The sequence below is a fragment of the Suricata suricatta genome, chromosome 9 (genome assembly GCF_006229205.1).
Source record: "Suricata suricatta isolate VVHF042 chromosome 9, meerkat_22Aug2017_6uvM2_HiC, whole genome shotgun sequence".
NCBI lineage: Eukaryota > Metazoa > Chordata > Mammalia > Carnivora > Herpestidae > Suricata > Suricata suricatta.
This window is the reverse complement of record NC_043708.1, coordinates 139,516,145-139,531,199: the sequence shown is the minus strand read 5'-3', so window position 1 is coordinate 139,531,199 and position 15,055 is coordinate 139,516,145. Positions and strand designations below refer to the sequence as shown.

At 62.5% G+C, this 15,055-nt stretch overlaps 2 protein-coding genes across 2 annotated transcripts in view; one reads left to right on the top strand and one right to left on the bottom strand.

Annotated features, from left to right (window-relative positions):
• The window catches only part of TBC1D2B (TBC1 domain family member 2B), a 62,531-nt gene extending 50,134 nt beyond the window's left edge, over positions 1-12,397 (top strand). The window contains exons 14-18 of the mRNA XM_029952324.1: positions 3-497; positions 3,093-3,210; positions 6,410-6,595; positions 6,730-6,851; positions 9,937-12,397. Of these exons, the coding sequence (XP_029808184.1) occupies positions 3-497; positions 3,093-3,210; positions 6,410-6,595; positions 6,730-6,851; positions 9,937-10,129 (1,114 nt within the window). The 3' untranslated portion in view covers positions 10,130-12,397. The remainder of the gene's footprint in view (positions 1-2; positions 498-3,092; positions 3,211-6,409; positions 6,596-6,729; positions 6,852-9,936) is intronic.
• Positions 12,398-13,988: 1,591 nt separating this feature from the next.
• Positions 13,989-15,055, bottom strand: part of ADAMTS7 (ADAM metallopeptidase with thrombospondin type 1 motif 7) — a 28,303-nt gene continuing 27,236 nt past the window's right edge. Inside the window, exon 25 of the mRNA XM_029952323.1 lies at positions 13,989-14,324. Within this exon, the coding sequence (XP_029808183.1) occupies positions 14,167-14,324 (158 nt within the window). The 3' untranslated portion in view covers positions 13,989-14,166. The remainder of the gene's footprint in view (positions 14,325-15,055) is intronic.

Genomic DNA, 15,055 nt, shown 5'->3' with positions numbered 1-15,055 from the left:
AGCGAGTACGATATCTACGGCTTTAGGACGGTCCCAGAGGATGACGAGGAGGAGAAGCTGGTGGCCAAGGTCCGCGCGCTGGACCTGAAGACGCTCTACCTCACGGAAAACCAGGAAGTGTCCACCGGGGTCAAGTGGGAAAACTACTTTGCGAGCACGATGAACAGGGAGATGGTGTGCTCTCCGGAGCTGAAGAGCCTGATCCGGGCGGGCATCCCGCACGAGCACCGCTCCAAGGTGTGGAAGTGGTGCGTGGACCTCCACACCCGGAAGTTCAAGGGCAGCGCTGAGCCCGGGTACTTCCAGACACTGCTTCAGAAGGCGCTGGAGAAGCAGAACCCGGCCTCCAAGCAGATCGAGCTGGACCTGCTGCGGACCCTGCCCAACAACAAGCACTACGCGAGCCCCGCCTCGGAGGGCGTCCAGAAGCTCCGCAACGTCCTGCTGGCCTTCTCCTGGCGGAACCCGGACGTCGGCTACTGCCAGGGCCTCAACAGGTGGGCGTCCCCCTCCGCGGCCAGCGTCGCGGAACCTGCTTGGGACCCTCCCTCCGCCCCACCCCACCGCGCCCTTGCTCTAATCTTCCCGTCTCTCTCTCAAAATTAATAAGTTAAAAAGAATTGAACTAAGAAAACACCACCACCGACTCACGTTATCTGAAACAGCTACGTTTTTCATTTTGGTTCCTCACACTGAGGTTTTGACCAGAGATTCGATTTACTTACACTTGCGATTATGATTTTATATACTTTTACATTTATGATGCACGAAGCGGACACTGGTGGCCGTTCCGCCTTCATGCAGCATCTTGGTGAATCGAGAGGTTGCCCGAGATGGTCCTGCGGGTCTCAGGCACGTCCCTGCTTCCGTAGGCGGAGGACCCTAGAAAGCCACCCACAGTGTTGCTCCTCATTCAGAGCCCGGCTGGGGCAGGACGAGGTTCCCGGAGGCCCCGGGGTCTGTGCCACACGGGGCTGCGTGCCGTGGCTGCTTGGTGCCTGGTGGCCCTGTCTGTGGCCACTGTGCGTCCTAGCTCATCCGGTGGTACTCTGCCCATGTGAGGGCAGTGGGAGACACGGAAGAAGAGGCATGTGGGTTTGTGAGGAATCTTCCCCAAAGCCAAGTGCGTGGGTTGAGTTTTGAATGCTTCTAGTTTATTCCGGCCACTCCCAGGCCCCATTCTGGCCACTCCCAGGCCCCAAGCCCACTCCGTGCCAGATACCGGCCTCCAGCAAGGGCCGTGCACATGTGTGTCAGAGTGGCGTGCCGAGAAGAAAGGTTCCAGCTGCAGAGTTCACCCCAGGTTGTTCCCAGGAAGCCCCACCCCGCGGTGGTGAGACGGGCGTCCTCATGCCCGGAAATGAGAGATTCAGGTGCCCCTTCAGGCCCCCGTTAAAAAATAGGACGCCGCATGAGGAAGTCTTCTGTTTGATACCGTGATTCACGTGGAGTACTCAGTCTAACACTTCCAGAAGCCACAGCCCTCTGAGGGCCAGCGGATCCCTTGGGCAAGCCTGTTTGGGGGCACACTGACGCCTCATTCACTCGGCATTGCCGTGGAACCTACTCCACAGCAGTAAAACTTCCAGAAAGTTGCACCCTTGGCCTGCATCCCATCACCTGCACCCCATCACCATTAGGGCCTCTTAACTTTATTTATTTATGTGGTTTTGGTTTTGTTTTGTTTGAGAGACAGAGAGAGACAGCGTGAGCAAGGGAGGGTCAGAGAGAGAGGGAGACACAGAATCCGAGGCAGCTCCGGGTTCTGAGCTGTCAGCACAGAGCCCGACACGGGGCTTGAACCCACAATCTGTGAGATCATGACCTGAGCTGAAGCCGGACGCTTAACCGACGGAGCCACCCAGGCACCCCTAGGGCCTCTTAACTTTAACCATTTTGTTGGTTTTATTCAAACTTCCAGATATTTTGTATGTGCCCCTGAGAACCCGAAACTTCCGTAGAAGAACACTAGCTTTTGTGAGTGAGCCAGGGCTAGCTTCTTGACACTTGGTTAATTTGAAGTGACATCCTGCAGGCCGTGCTGACTGCAGACCCCTGGTCCCGCCGCCCACGCCTTTGGGTGCCGTGGGCTCGCTTTCTCTCCTGTTCATCCGTCCTGGCGCGGCCGCCTCCCCACGGCCCGTGCGCTCAGGCCCGCCCGAGGCCTCCCCTTCCGCCCGCCCCATGTCCCTCGCTTGAAGGTTTGAATTCGAGGTGAATCCATTGTCATTTTATCCAAGGAAGAAAACGACCATAACCGACCTCCGAGGAGTAGGGCTGGGCTTTCCCGGGAGGCGCCAAAGCTCCAAGTCAGAGCAGATCCAGGTGCTTGGATTTCAGATGCGAAGGAAGGGCTTTTCCCTTGCTGCTCTGTGTCCAGATCCTGGGATCATTGGACAGGGCACTCTTGACTGGGGACACGGTAGCGACTGGCTCCGGGTTTCCTTTCTGAGCAGCCCGGCACGGTTAGGACCCTCTCCCACGGCACGCACGCCGTGGTCGCAGCTCCTCTGAAAGGCCCTCGGAGCCGTGTCTGGAGGCCACCTTCCGCTTGCCTCCGGACTTCTGTGCTCAGAAGGGTTGGCTGCGTGAGCTGAGCATTTTTGTTTTTTATGAGGCTGGTTGATTGTTGGGAAAGAATTTCATCATCTTTAAACGAAAACCAAATGAAAGGGTTGGTGGGAATAGTACCTTTGTGTCTCAAACGGTATTTGTGTATCTTCGTGTGTGTTTTGAGAGGGGCGAGGGGCAGAGGGAGAATCCCAGGCAGGCTCCTTGCTGTCACCACAGAGCCCAGCACAGGGCTCGGGGCTCGTGTCTATGAACTGTGCGGTCAGGAGGTGGGCTGAGCTGAGTTAGGCCTCCCTCAGGGCACACGCGACTCCTGGTCTGGGAGTTGTGACTTTGAGCCCCCGGGTGGGGGTAGAGAGGACTTAGAGGAGGAAAGGACGAAGGTGTCGCTTGTGCAGGAAGTTACTTGTTCTTCTTCGGGGGACTGGAGATGGCTGCGGCCGGGCCGGCCGTGAGTGCGGCCCAGGTCCCAGCATGCAGGGTGAGGGTGCTCACCTTGCCGTCTGTCTGTCTGTGTGCAGGTTGGTGGCAGTGGCCCTCCTGTACCTGGAGCAGGAAGATGCTTTCTGGTGTCTGGTCACCATAGTGGAAGTGTTCATGCCTCGTGACTATTACACGAAGACGCTGCTGGGGTCCCAGGTACGTCTAGAAACAAGGCCCTGGTCGGCGACCTGGGGCAGCAGCCAGAACCGGGCAGGACTCCACCTTGGTGGAGGTGGGGGTGGGGCTCTTGTGCCTGCTGACCCCTGAGGCAGATGCACGGGGAGACTCTGGGCCCCCGAGAGAGCAGGTGGGAAAAGTACCCCGCCTCAGGGCACAGCAGTCCCCCCATAGCCCTGCTCTCTCCCCCCGACAGCTGTACCCCCATAGCCCTGCTCTCTCCCCCGCACAGCTGTCCCCCCACAGCCCTGCTCTCTCCCCCCACAGCTGTCCCCCCATAGCTCTGCTCTCTCCCCAGCACAGCTGCCCCCGCACCCCCATTGCCCTGCTCTCTCCCCAGCACAGCCTTGGCCACTGAGCTTCTGGCCTGGGGAACCCTTGGCAGGAGTAGGCAAGCCAGAGATTCCAGAGGGGAGGCACCTGCAAAGGGCCTGGGAAGGGGTGAGGGGGCCGGGGAGCCCCTAGACCAGGGGTAGGAAGGTAGCTTGAGTGGGAAGGACCCCAGAGGACTGCACTTCTCAGGAAGTCTCGGCCAGGCTAGTGGGACCCTAGTGACAGACCCTGTCTCATGAGAACGGGCTGCAGTAGGCTCTGCGGTGATCACTCCTTGCCTGGGGGCAGGCCTGGGGGCCGGCGGTCACCTTCCAGGCAGGAGACGTGCTCACAACATCTGGGGCCTGAGGCCGGTTGGTTCAGGGCAGAGGGGCTGGGGGAGCCCAGGCTGGTCAGCGCAGGGCGGTTCTGGCTCCAGAGCGGCCCCCGGGCCCCTCTCCGGGGCCCTCCCCTGGCCTGGGGCTGCTGTCCCCGCTCCCCAACTGGCCGCCCTGCTCTTGGGCCTGACCTTCACGCCCACCCCACACCTACCCTGCACCCGCAGCAGCAGCAGCAGCAGCAGCAGCACCTGCAGGGCGGGGGAGGGGCAGCAGGATGGAGGGCAGGTAGTCTCCCTCCCTCCTCCGCCATCACGGGCACTGCCTGTTAGCGGCTCTGGCTCCACCGTGGAGCCCCCCACACAGCCCTCCACACAGGGACCTCCCTGCTCCTGTCTGGGGGGACTTCCTGCCCTTGCCTCTGGGCTACAGCCTGCCGCCTGGCTTCTCCGCTTTCCTGTCACCGTGTGCCCCTCTTCCTGGGTGAAGTCCCTCGGCTCCTCTGTTGTGAATACTTGGAGTGGGTTCTGTCTGCCTGGTTGGATTTGCACGTCTGCAAGACAGCTCCTCCTCATGGCCTTGGTCACTGCCTGCCCTCTGCACCCGCTCGCCCACCAGCCGGCCTCCCCTCACTGCTCGCCCCCTACATCCCTGCACGTAGCTTCTGGTCGCTGCCACCTGCCCGGCACGGCAAGCATGAGCACGTGTGGACTCTCTGGCCATGGCAGGAAGCAGACACTCGGTGCCCCTCCCTCCCTCGTCTGCGCAGAGCCGTCCTGGGTGCAGGCATCAGTCCCCTCCTCCTTGGGGGAGAGCAGTGGGGTCAGAGACTCTAAGCACCTTGGCCAAGGAGCCACCTCTGAGGGCCCGGGCTGGGGCTGCACTCCTGTCCACTCCCCCTGGAAGGCCAGGGAGGACCTCGGGGCTGGGCTCTGGGCCCCGCGGTCCCAGGAAAGGTTCATCTGGTCCCTCCGTGACCGCTTCGCTTCACTAAGTGACCAAGAGGCTATTTTTGCCAGAGTAGAGTATGAACTAGGAAGTGAGGCGCGGTGCAAACAGGCAGTAGTCACTGTCCAGGAGGGGAGAAGGGTCAGTAGATCAAGTTCTGTGTATCACGGACGCCTGGGAGCCAACAGCTGCACTGACTCCGACCCTCAGACGACTGTTCCAGAAGCAGGAACGTCTCCGTTCCTTTGGGCCAGGCCCTCCTGCCTATGAGCCATGGAGCTTGGCCACGTGACTCAGCAGCCCTGCGCCTCAGTTTCCCCATCTGTAAGATGACCATCAGACCCCCCTCACATGGAGTGCTTGAAGTTGAACTCGGACAATGCTTTAAGAGTTTGTCATAATGTTTAGAATTGTAAAAACTCAGTTATATTGGGCAGAAGGGAAAAACCCGTTTCAAGTGTGTGGAATTAAGATAAATCTGCCTCACGCCCTCCCAGAGGGTAACGCAAGCCGTCAGGAGACTTTCTTCCCGACTGTAACTGTCGCAGAATCTTGCAAGGTGACCCAGGAAGATGGCCAGAAGAGGCGGAAAAGCACGGTCTTCCCAGCAGCGGGAGGCCGCAGCTGGCACTTCGGCGTGCTTCCTTGTGCTCTCCCCACATCCGTTTAGGTATTGATGTTGGGGGCGTGACGTGTCCTGGCTGGTTGGCATCACCGCCCCATTTGGTGGCTGCCGTTTCCTGTTGCGGGAGTGTGTGGACCGTATGCGTCCTACGAGGGGCACCGTGTAGGCCGCTCTGAAACGGGGGTGGCTTATGCTCCCCCCACCCCGCCCCGCAGCACCCTGCGGGGCACTCGCGGCCTTTCTGTCAGTCCCTCCTCCGAGCACGCTGTGCACCAGGTCCCAACGGGTGCCGACCGCGGCCCTACACGCCTTCCAGAGCCGGCGGGGCTCGCTCGCCAGCTGGTCCACGCCCGGCCGCGCGCCTGCCACCCGACGGGTACAGGGCCCTGCTCCCGCCTGGGGGTGGCCTGTTGCCCTTCCTCTTCAGCCCAACGCTCTTCCTCCGGCGGAAGGAATCCGTTGCCGTTACTCGTCTCACGGGCACTCGTCCTGGGGTCACTTGTCCTGGGGTCACTCCTCTTGGGGTCCACTGCCGTCCCTCGCCCACCTCCAGCCCCCGAAGGCAGCCGGCACTGGCCTGAGCCCAGGCCAAGGCACTTGCCGTCCTGGGGCTGTTGCTACCTTCAGGGGTGATGCTGACCCTGCCCCCTGAAAGGAGGGGGGCTTCCGGGGAAACACCCCCAGGGGAGCACCCCCCGGGCCTGTCAGGTGGGGGTCGCCTGCCCTGCGGGGGTCTGTGTCTGCGCAGGTGTCCTGGAGTGGCGGTGGCTGGGAGGCACGGGCGATGCTTCCGTGAGCCCTGTGACATCTGCGGGACGGCCGCCTGCGTGCTGGGCGCTGGCGCACCAGTGGGTTCCGGGCCGGGTGCCCCTGTGGAGCCGGGTCCCATGTGCGCAGTCAGGCGGCGGGCTCGTGCCTGAGCGCACCCACCCCTCCCCTTTGCCCCACCCCCCAGGTGGACCAGCGGGTGTTCAGAGACCTCCTGAGCGAGAAGCTTCCCCGTCTGCACAGCCACCTGGAGCAGCACAAGGTCGACTACACCCTCATCACGTTCAACTGGTTTCTGGTGGTGTTTGTGGACAGCGTCGTGAGTGACGTGCTCTTCAAGATCTGGGACTCGTTCCTCTACGAGGGACCAAAGGTGGCTGTGCTCCCGGGGCAGCTGGGCAGTGTGGTGGCCGGTGCCTGAGGGGCCCCGCGGGGTCCCGGGGGGCGGCCACATGGGCACCAGGGCCGAGGTGCGTCCCTGCTCATGGCATCTGCGTCCTGTCACAGGTCATTTTCCGCTTTGCGCTGGCCCTTTTCAAGTACAAGGAGGAGGAGATCCTGAAGCTGCAGGACGCCATGTCCATCTTCAAGTATCTCCGCTACTTCTCACGCACGGTCCTCGACGCCAGGTGCGGCCGGGCTGGGCGCGCTGGCCTGTGCTTCCCGGGAACCCGTGGGGACAGGCTGGGGACACCAGGTGGCCTCCAGCAACAGGGGAGTGAGGACAGAGGACAGTCTATCTTTTCTCCATTAACATCAGTCCCGGCAGCAAAGCAGCATTCTTGTTTGTCCAGTGAGCGTTTACCGAATGTGTGGGGCGTGGGGGGCACGGAGGGTGCCCTGGGACGGACACCCCCTCACGGGAACAGCCTGAGGGAGACCATGGCGTGGCTGGCTTGGAGCTGCCGTGGGGGGGGGGCCCAGACAGGGCAAGTGCAGGGGAAAGGTGGGGAGAGCATGGCTGGGGGCGCCCAAGGAGAGGAGGTCTTGGGCAGAGGGACGCTGAGGAGCGGAGGTGAGAGGGCGGAGCAGGACGGGTCCCCCGAGTGTCCGGAAGACAGGAGGGCCGGCCTCGGGGAGGAGACTGGGCCCGGGGGCGAGGGGCAGACTAGAGCGTGGGACGGAAATGGAGCTTGGGGGACGCTGAGCTGCTGGCCCCGGGGCAGGGGGGAGTTCATGGCTGCCCCACATGGCGCGGGGGCCACCTCTCCCTGCACGTGACCGCGTTCTCGCGTCAGGCTGGTCCACCCACGTGAAAACCACCAGTCTTTCCGCTGTGTCTGCAGCTTACGTTTTCAGAATTTTTTTTTTAATTATTTTTGAGGGGCGCCTGGGTGGCTCAGTCAGGCGTCCGACTTCGGCTCAGATCATGACCTCACAGTTGGTGGGGCTCTGTGCTGACAGCTCATTCAGAGGCTGGAGCCTGCTTTGGATTCTGTGTCTCCCTCTCTCTCCGTCTCTCAAAAATAAATAAAAAACATTTTAAAAATTAAATTATTTTTGATGGAGTGTGAGCAGGAGGAGGGGCAGAGAAAGAGAGAAGGAATCCGAAGCAGGCACCACAGAGAGTCAGTGCAGAGCCCAACGAGGGGCTCGAACTCATGAACTGCCAGATCATGACCTGAGTCGGTCGTTTAACTGACTGAGCCCCCCAGCGCCTCCAGACTTTTTTGACGGCAGCTCATGAGACCATTTCATCTCCAAATCTGAATCGCCTGTACCAGAGCGTACAGAAGCGAAACAGAACTTGTTGAAATATTTGTACAGAAGCGAAACAGAACTTGTTGAAATATTTGTGGCTCTTGCTAACGGTCTGTGTTCGATATTGAGGTTTTTCATTTCCTTTTTGTTACAAAATGCTTGTCATGACTCAATAAGTGGGCTCCTCTGTCCACCGATGTGTCACAACCTGCTTGGAAACCTCCAGGGCCCCCCAGTAAGCTGGCCCCCCCGAAGCTGCAGGCCCCGGGGGCGCTGGCACTGGGGGAGGAGCTGGGCCCCGGATCTGGGGAGGGGACGCAGCAAACTCGGGGCTTGTTGCTGAGGCCACGCCTGGCGTCCCAGAAGTCTTCGCCGTTTGTAAGGTATTTTCGTGCAGGCTGATGGATCAGCAATAGCGACCCGTTTTGCCAGATGACAAGCCGGGAGTAAGGCCTGAGAGCAGGCTGAGCGCGTCCGCTGACCTTCCATAAGGTCAATGACGGGGCCCACATCAGGGCCTCCCGCAAGCTCTGCAGCGCCACCTTGTGAGCAGCTGGGGCACGGCCACCTGGCCCTGGGCCTCAGGAAGTCCCTGTGGCTGGGTGGGGACCCTGGTGTTTTCCTCAGCTCCCCAGGCTGGCAGATCCAAGGAGGCAAATCCACATAACCCAGGGGCTCCAAGAGGAAGGAGGGCACGGGTGCCGAATCCGTGTGTTTCAGGGACTCAGGGTCAGCAGGATTAAAGCAGTCTCGAGTCGAGGTTCCTGGGGCATTTAGCCTGGGCTGACCACAGGGTACGTCTCGTCTCTTGACCAGCTGCAGTGTCGTGTCCTGCTCTGCCCTCTGGGCCAACAGCATGGACCAGAGTGGTCTGTGAAAATAGCTAATCTAGTGCTTTCTGTTTGCGCCCCCCCCGCCCCCCATTGGAGAGGGGCTGAAGGCCAGCTCTCAGGTGGGTGGAGCCCAGGGGCCACAGCTAGGAAAAAGAGCTGGTCCTGTGGCGCTGGGTCCTGGGTCCTGGGTCCAGGCTTGCATTTCCATTCACACACCCCTGCAGCCCCAGCCAGCGGAGCTGAGCAGAGGCATGGCTCTGTGCAGGCCTGTCCTGGTCTCCCCATGTTCGGGAATACTTCAGGGTGCTTGGCACTTGATTCTGGCCTTCCTGACCTTTGACCTCATGCAGGGCAGTCCTCCAGAGTCCGTCTGAGGAGTGGTTGTTTGGAAGTTCAGAAGGCAGCAATGCCAAAGGGCATGTCCCTAGAATAGCCCTACGTTAAGGCGCCCACGAGGCGGGATGGTGGCCACGTGTGGCGATGGCTGCCTCCTCACAGCCTTTCCTGCGTCTGCAGGTGCGCAAGGGCCCTGTGGCCCGAAGAGAAGCCCCTGAGCCGGCTGGAGCCGGGGTTGGGCCTGGTGCCAGGCCCTGGGGAGCGTCCTCATTCTGATCCTATTAAGCCACTGGCTAGCGGTGTGGGCAGGTTATTTTGATTTTAAACTGTTTGTCAATCTGTCCCTTCACTGGGGATAGTGGGAAACCCATAAAATGCACACCTGTCTGCAGACTGTGTGTGAGCCTCGTCGTGCAGCTGCTGGGTCTGACGGCCCCTGCCAGGTGGGCCTGGGTATCTGCTCTTCCCCAGGGCTCCTCCCCGGTCAGTCCTGGGACAGTCCTCCTGAGCCATCCTCCTGCTGGTCCCGAAGGCTGAGGCTCGCTGGCCCTGCAATCACCGGGCAAGTGCCAGGCACTGTCCTTGTGTGCACGGTGTGGTGGTAGTTCTGGTGACCCCAGGCCCCGGGAAGCAGCACTAACTTATCCCGGCCTGTAGACGAGGAATCAGAAACCAGAAAGGGATGGGACTTCACTTGCCCCTCAACACGGCAAGTGCACGCCCGCGTCCAGGCGGTGGCACGGGCCCAGCCCCGCAGCCTGTGCAGAAGGACTGGCGTCCAGGTGGTAACCCCTTCTGGGGTCCCGCTCTGCTGACGCTCTGTCCCTGCCCCGTGTCCTTCCAGGAAGCTGATCAGCATCTCCTTTGGGGACCTGAACCCGTTTCCCCTGCGCCAGATCCGGAACCGGCGAGCCTACCACCTGGAGAAGGTCCGGCTGGAGCTGACGGAACTGGAGGCCATCCGGGAGGACTTCCTGCGGGAGCGGGACGCCAGTCCCGACAAGGGCGAGCTGGTCAGCGATGAGGAGGACACCTGAGAGCCCCGCCCCCGCGATGCTGCTCTTGCCTCACGACCAAAGTGTGCCAGAGGGTAACCAGAGGCGTCTCCCCCCCGAAAAGCCCGAATGTAGCGCCCGTGGTCCCCGGAGGTCTGCCGGGCAGACCCAGCGCCACACCGCACTCTCTCCTCTCCACTCCCGCTGGGGTCGGTCCCGTTTACAGCCATCTCCGTGCCGTGGCCCGTGGCTCTGCGTCGCCCCGGTGAGCCAGCTGGCCGTTGTCCAGACGCTGTTTACAGCACGTGTCGGCGGGCCTGTCGTTGGCCCGCGCTCTCGGGCACCGGCCCCGGGCCCTCCCCGCCGCGCTGCTCCTGTACCCGGTGCAGCCCAGGGCCTCGGCTGAGCAGCCGCCCTGTGCTTCACGCACTTCTGGGCCACAGCCTGGCTGCTGTGGGGGCGCCGGTTAGTGAAAAGGGGCCTTGGGAAAGCAAGTGCCTCCCCCGCTCAGAAACAGCCTCTAGAAAACTCGCACACCTTCCGCAGCAGGCGGGCCGCCAGTCTTGCCCATCTCTGGCCCAGGGCACGGCCCTTCCAGCAGTGAATGGCCTGGCTCCCCAGACGGCCCCCACTCCCTCTGGGGCACCAGCCGGGCTCGCGGGCCCCCAGCCTGGCACAGACCTGCAAGTCACCATCCGTGAAGGGAGTCAGGCCCTGCCCTGGGGCCCCGGTCGAGGGGGTGGAGTGGGGCCGTGAAGCAGCTTCTGGGTGACACCAGGGTCCCCTCGCCATGGGCTCAGGCCGCCCAGGCAGCTCTGCAAACGGGCGCTCTCTGGAGGCGGCTCTGCCCGAGGAAGTCTGCTTTTGCTTCGCCCTCCGAGGACCGTCCCTGCTGCGCACCCGTGAGACGGTCTCCTGGCCCAGAATCACTCGACCAGGGAAGAAACATCTTCACGGGGACCTTCTGCACCACCTGGAGAAATTGGCAGCAGCCCTTAGTTGGTACGTGTTGGAGGCAGCCTGAGCGCTGAGCCGTGTAATTTGCAGGGGGGTTTCCCCCCCGAGGAGGAGCGTCCCATTGTCACCGGCGTCTCCACGCAGCCCGAGTCTCCGTCTGCAGGGTGGGCAACGTCATTTCCGGGAGTGGCTGGTGGTGTCTTTGTGTGCGGACCCCACCGGGGCCCCCAGGGCTGGTGGAGACACCACCCCACGCGGCTGCCGGCCCGGGGGCCCCGGTGAAGGTGTGCAGCAGGATCAGGCTAGTTTCCAAGTCGATGTCCCAGGGGTGATGGTGCTGCTTGTAGGAATAGGCTGCTATTGTCTGTTTTGCCCCAGAAAGATGCGTTTTAGACACATGGGTTGGGCCTGGCTGTCCACAGTATGTGGCCAGAGCTGTGGTTCCGGGGAGCGGCCGGCGGGGCCCAGGCTGTCGTCCGTGGCAGGGAGTGAAAGCGGGGGGTCGGGGGAACGGGCCAGGGATGCCGTTCTCTCTTTGGGGGTCCAGAGGGCAGGAGGGGAGCTTGGCCCGGTCCAGACTGGGGACAGGATGGGGCCTGCCCTCCAGAACCACAGGGCCTGGGCCCACCCCCCTCCTGCCACCTCCTCCGGGCAGGCAGCGTCCTGACGGGAGGCCTCCGCACCAGCCTGGGGCCCCTGCCGGCCGGACCTTGTGGGGACGCTTCTCCCAGAGGCTCGTACCGTGGCCAAGGGCAGCCCCTCGACGCCCTGAGGCACCTGCCAGCTTGCACATGGATGTTTTTGTTTCGTGGGTTGAACGCAGTAATACTTTTGTATATTTTTCACTACAGTTATATTTTTATAGACTATTTTTATCAAGGTTTTTCTAGATTACGTACATCTATTTTATACGAGTCCTTTGCGTCCGCTCCCCGTACTTGTGTAGAAGCGTGAGCGCGAGGTTGCTCCCCATCCCTGGGCCGCGGGCGCCCCCCTCGGGCTCGTGCTGGGGCGGCGCCCCGTCCTTGCGGCCACGCTGGTTCCTAGCCCATCGTATCAATATAGGAAATACTGTAGGCGAACAGCCAGTGCATTTTCCTTTTTTAAACTGAATGTGTGCATTCTCCCCCACATGGCCACCTGGCTTTGGGCTGCGTGGTCTTCACAGGTGCCCTGGGCGGCTGGCCGGCCGGGGGCGGCCGGGGGGCGGGGGGCGGGGGGGGCACGGGGGGGGGTGGGAAGGGGGGCTGGCAGGTGACTTCCCCTCATGTCCCTGTCGCTTCTGTGTCCATCTTCCACTTAAACTTTGGAACAGTCCTACTAAAATGCCAAATAAACTACTAATTTGTGTAACGTGGTTACCATCACTTGTGACAGGGCCTATGGGGGCCTCCCCGACCTGCCAGCCCCGTGTTTAGGTCCCTGCCCTTGGTTTGCTCTGGGGCTCGTGGGACAGGACGCCTTGGTCAGTGGCATGGCCCGGGGAGCCGCCCCCGCCCCCGGTCACAGCTGGGCCGTGCCCCGCCTGAGTCACGGGTTGTTTGCCTCCTGTCTGGGCTGACCGCTCAGCTGCCACTGGGGACACCATCCCCTCACCCCCATCGTCGGAAAAACACCAGAATGATTAAGACCAAATGTGTTTCCACGGTGTGGGGGAGGGGGTGCCAGGGAGGTTATCGACCGAGCGGGGGAGGACCTGCTGAGCGGGCCTCCAGCTCAGACGCTGTGAGGCTGGGCGTTCCTGAGGCCGCAACAGCCTGAGTAGAGCTGCCACCCGGACCCCCAGGCCGCGCCCCTGCCTCCAGCCCCTGCTCAGGGTGGGTCAGGAGCCCAGATGGAGGCTGTCAGAGCGGGGGCGTCTCCAGAGCCGTTGCAGACACAGGAAGGAAGGTTGATGCCCCTGCACCTCCCCCCGCCCCACCAGTACAGGCTCCTGGGACTCCCACGAGCCCCCGTGACTCACTTTCCTGGAGTGACCTCAGCCTGGCTGGCTCTGCAGAAACCTCCATGGGGCAGCAGAGCTCAGGTGGGAGGGGCGCAGGTGTGAGCGGAGAACGGGGAGCAGCTGGGGCCCAGTCCCCGGGGCAGACACCTGCTGGTGGCTTCAGCCTCTGATGCACGTGGCCCTCAGTCCCACACAGCCCAAAGGCCACACCATGCACATTATGGGCTATGAATGGTATATGCCATGGAACTGAGTGGGATGCCCCCTTGTGTGCATGGGGTGGGGGGCCTGGGCCTCCTGAACCTCAGTGTCCCCCCTGTGGAGAAGGAGCCTACACCCTCCAGGAGTGTAAGAGGGTCAAGTCCAAGGCTTAGGGCCAGAAGGAAGGGCTGGGACTTGCACGGGCCACTCCTTAGGGGAGGGGCTGGCCTGGTCCTCAGCCTCCTTCCAGGTTTGAACCCAGAGCGCTCCCCCGAGCACCTCGTGCCCATCTGCCACCCGCCGTGTCACGTCTGGCAGGAGGTGGGGGCGTGGTGGCCAGGTGCTCGGTCACGGGCAGCAGAGCACGAGCCCGTCAGCTGGTGGGACAGGAGCGCCCCAAGCCTGTCTGAGCAGGGAACCGTCAGAAAGGGACAAGTGGGGACCAGGAAGGATGTGGCCTCTGCTCCTACCTAGACCCCCACCTCCCCCCGCCCCCCGTGCAGGTTAACAGCTGGAGCAGAGACAGGCATCCCAGGGCACAGTCCCTACCGGGGACCAGAAGGGCCTTGCTGCTCGAGGGAGGAGGGTGTGACCCATTCACTGTGAAACACAGGTCTCTCCTGGCGTGGAGACATGTGGCGCGGGCACACAGAGTGTGGGGCCCGGGACCCCAGCCTTCGCCAAGCCGCACCCCTGTGGGTTCCCTGAGGAGCACGTGAAGGGTGGTGGTTCCGGAGGACAGAGGGCAGGGGTTCTGATCCAAGAGGAAGGCAAGGCACGCTTGAAACCATAGTGCTTATTTATGAATAATAATAATAATGTTATGCAAACCGTTAAAAAAATACCTTTCTTGGGGGGGGAGAGGTCCCCAGCCCGCCGTCCGCAGGCCAGGTTAGCACCTTGGGGGTGCAGCCCGCACCGGGGCTGAGGTCTGTGCGTCTGGGAAAGTCCATCTGTGCGGCCTGGCTGCAGCGGGTCAGCGGCGAGCCACGCGCTGGTGGCCGCGGGAGGCGACTCCGTGGCCTGGCGGGGGGCACGAGCGGCAGCACTGGGTGCGGACGGCAGGCAGCTGGCAGCGGCCCAGCAGGCGGAGGGTCTCACAGAAGCCAAAGGACAGGCGGTCCCGCTCACAGCCTGAGGGGGGTTGGGGGGTCCTCAGGGGGAGTCGCACCTGCACCCCTCCTACCTCCTCCTCTCCCCTCACCCTGCACCCCAAGGGGAGCTGTCGCCAGGGGCCCAGAGGGCACCACTCTCCAGCTGTTGCTGCCCGCCCAGCTGTCTCCCTAACCGGCACTGTGCACACGCGGGCTTCCAGAAGAGAGGCCCCAGACCCACCGGGACCGGCTCAAATGCTCCAGAGAAGGCAAAGAGCCTGCCGGCCCTCTCCGACCCCGCCCCCTTCCCCAGCCCCAGTGCACATGACCTCCCTGGAGCCACACGGGCTGTCCCCGGCCTCAGCTCCCCGGTCACAGACCAGAGTCCCGTTAGGCTGGGCCCAAGGCTCAGGGAGAGTGGGTGTGACCTGGGCCACACGGCCCCCCGAGGAGGCACAGAGGGAGGAGGGAGACGGAGGCCCCGCTAGCCCTCCCGCCGTGCTTATCAGAGCTATTTTGAGAAGCGATTTGCTTCCAGCCCTCCTGGCCTTGCTCCCACCGCCACTGACGTCCCCCAGCTGCCCGGCTCACTGCGGCAGACACCCCGGGGGCGGGGACATCCCCGGGGCCCCACAGGGCACGGAGCAGCCGGCAGGCTCCTCCACCCCAGCTTCTGGCTGGGGCTCTGAGCTCTGCTTCTGCAGATCTGCATCCTGTCCCCATGGCGTGACCTCGAGCAAGCTCCTTAACCTCTGGGCGGGGGGGGGGGGG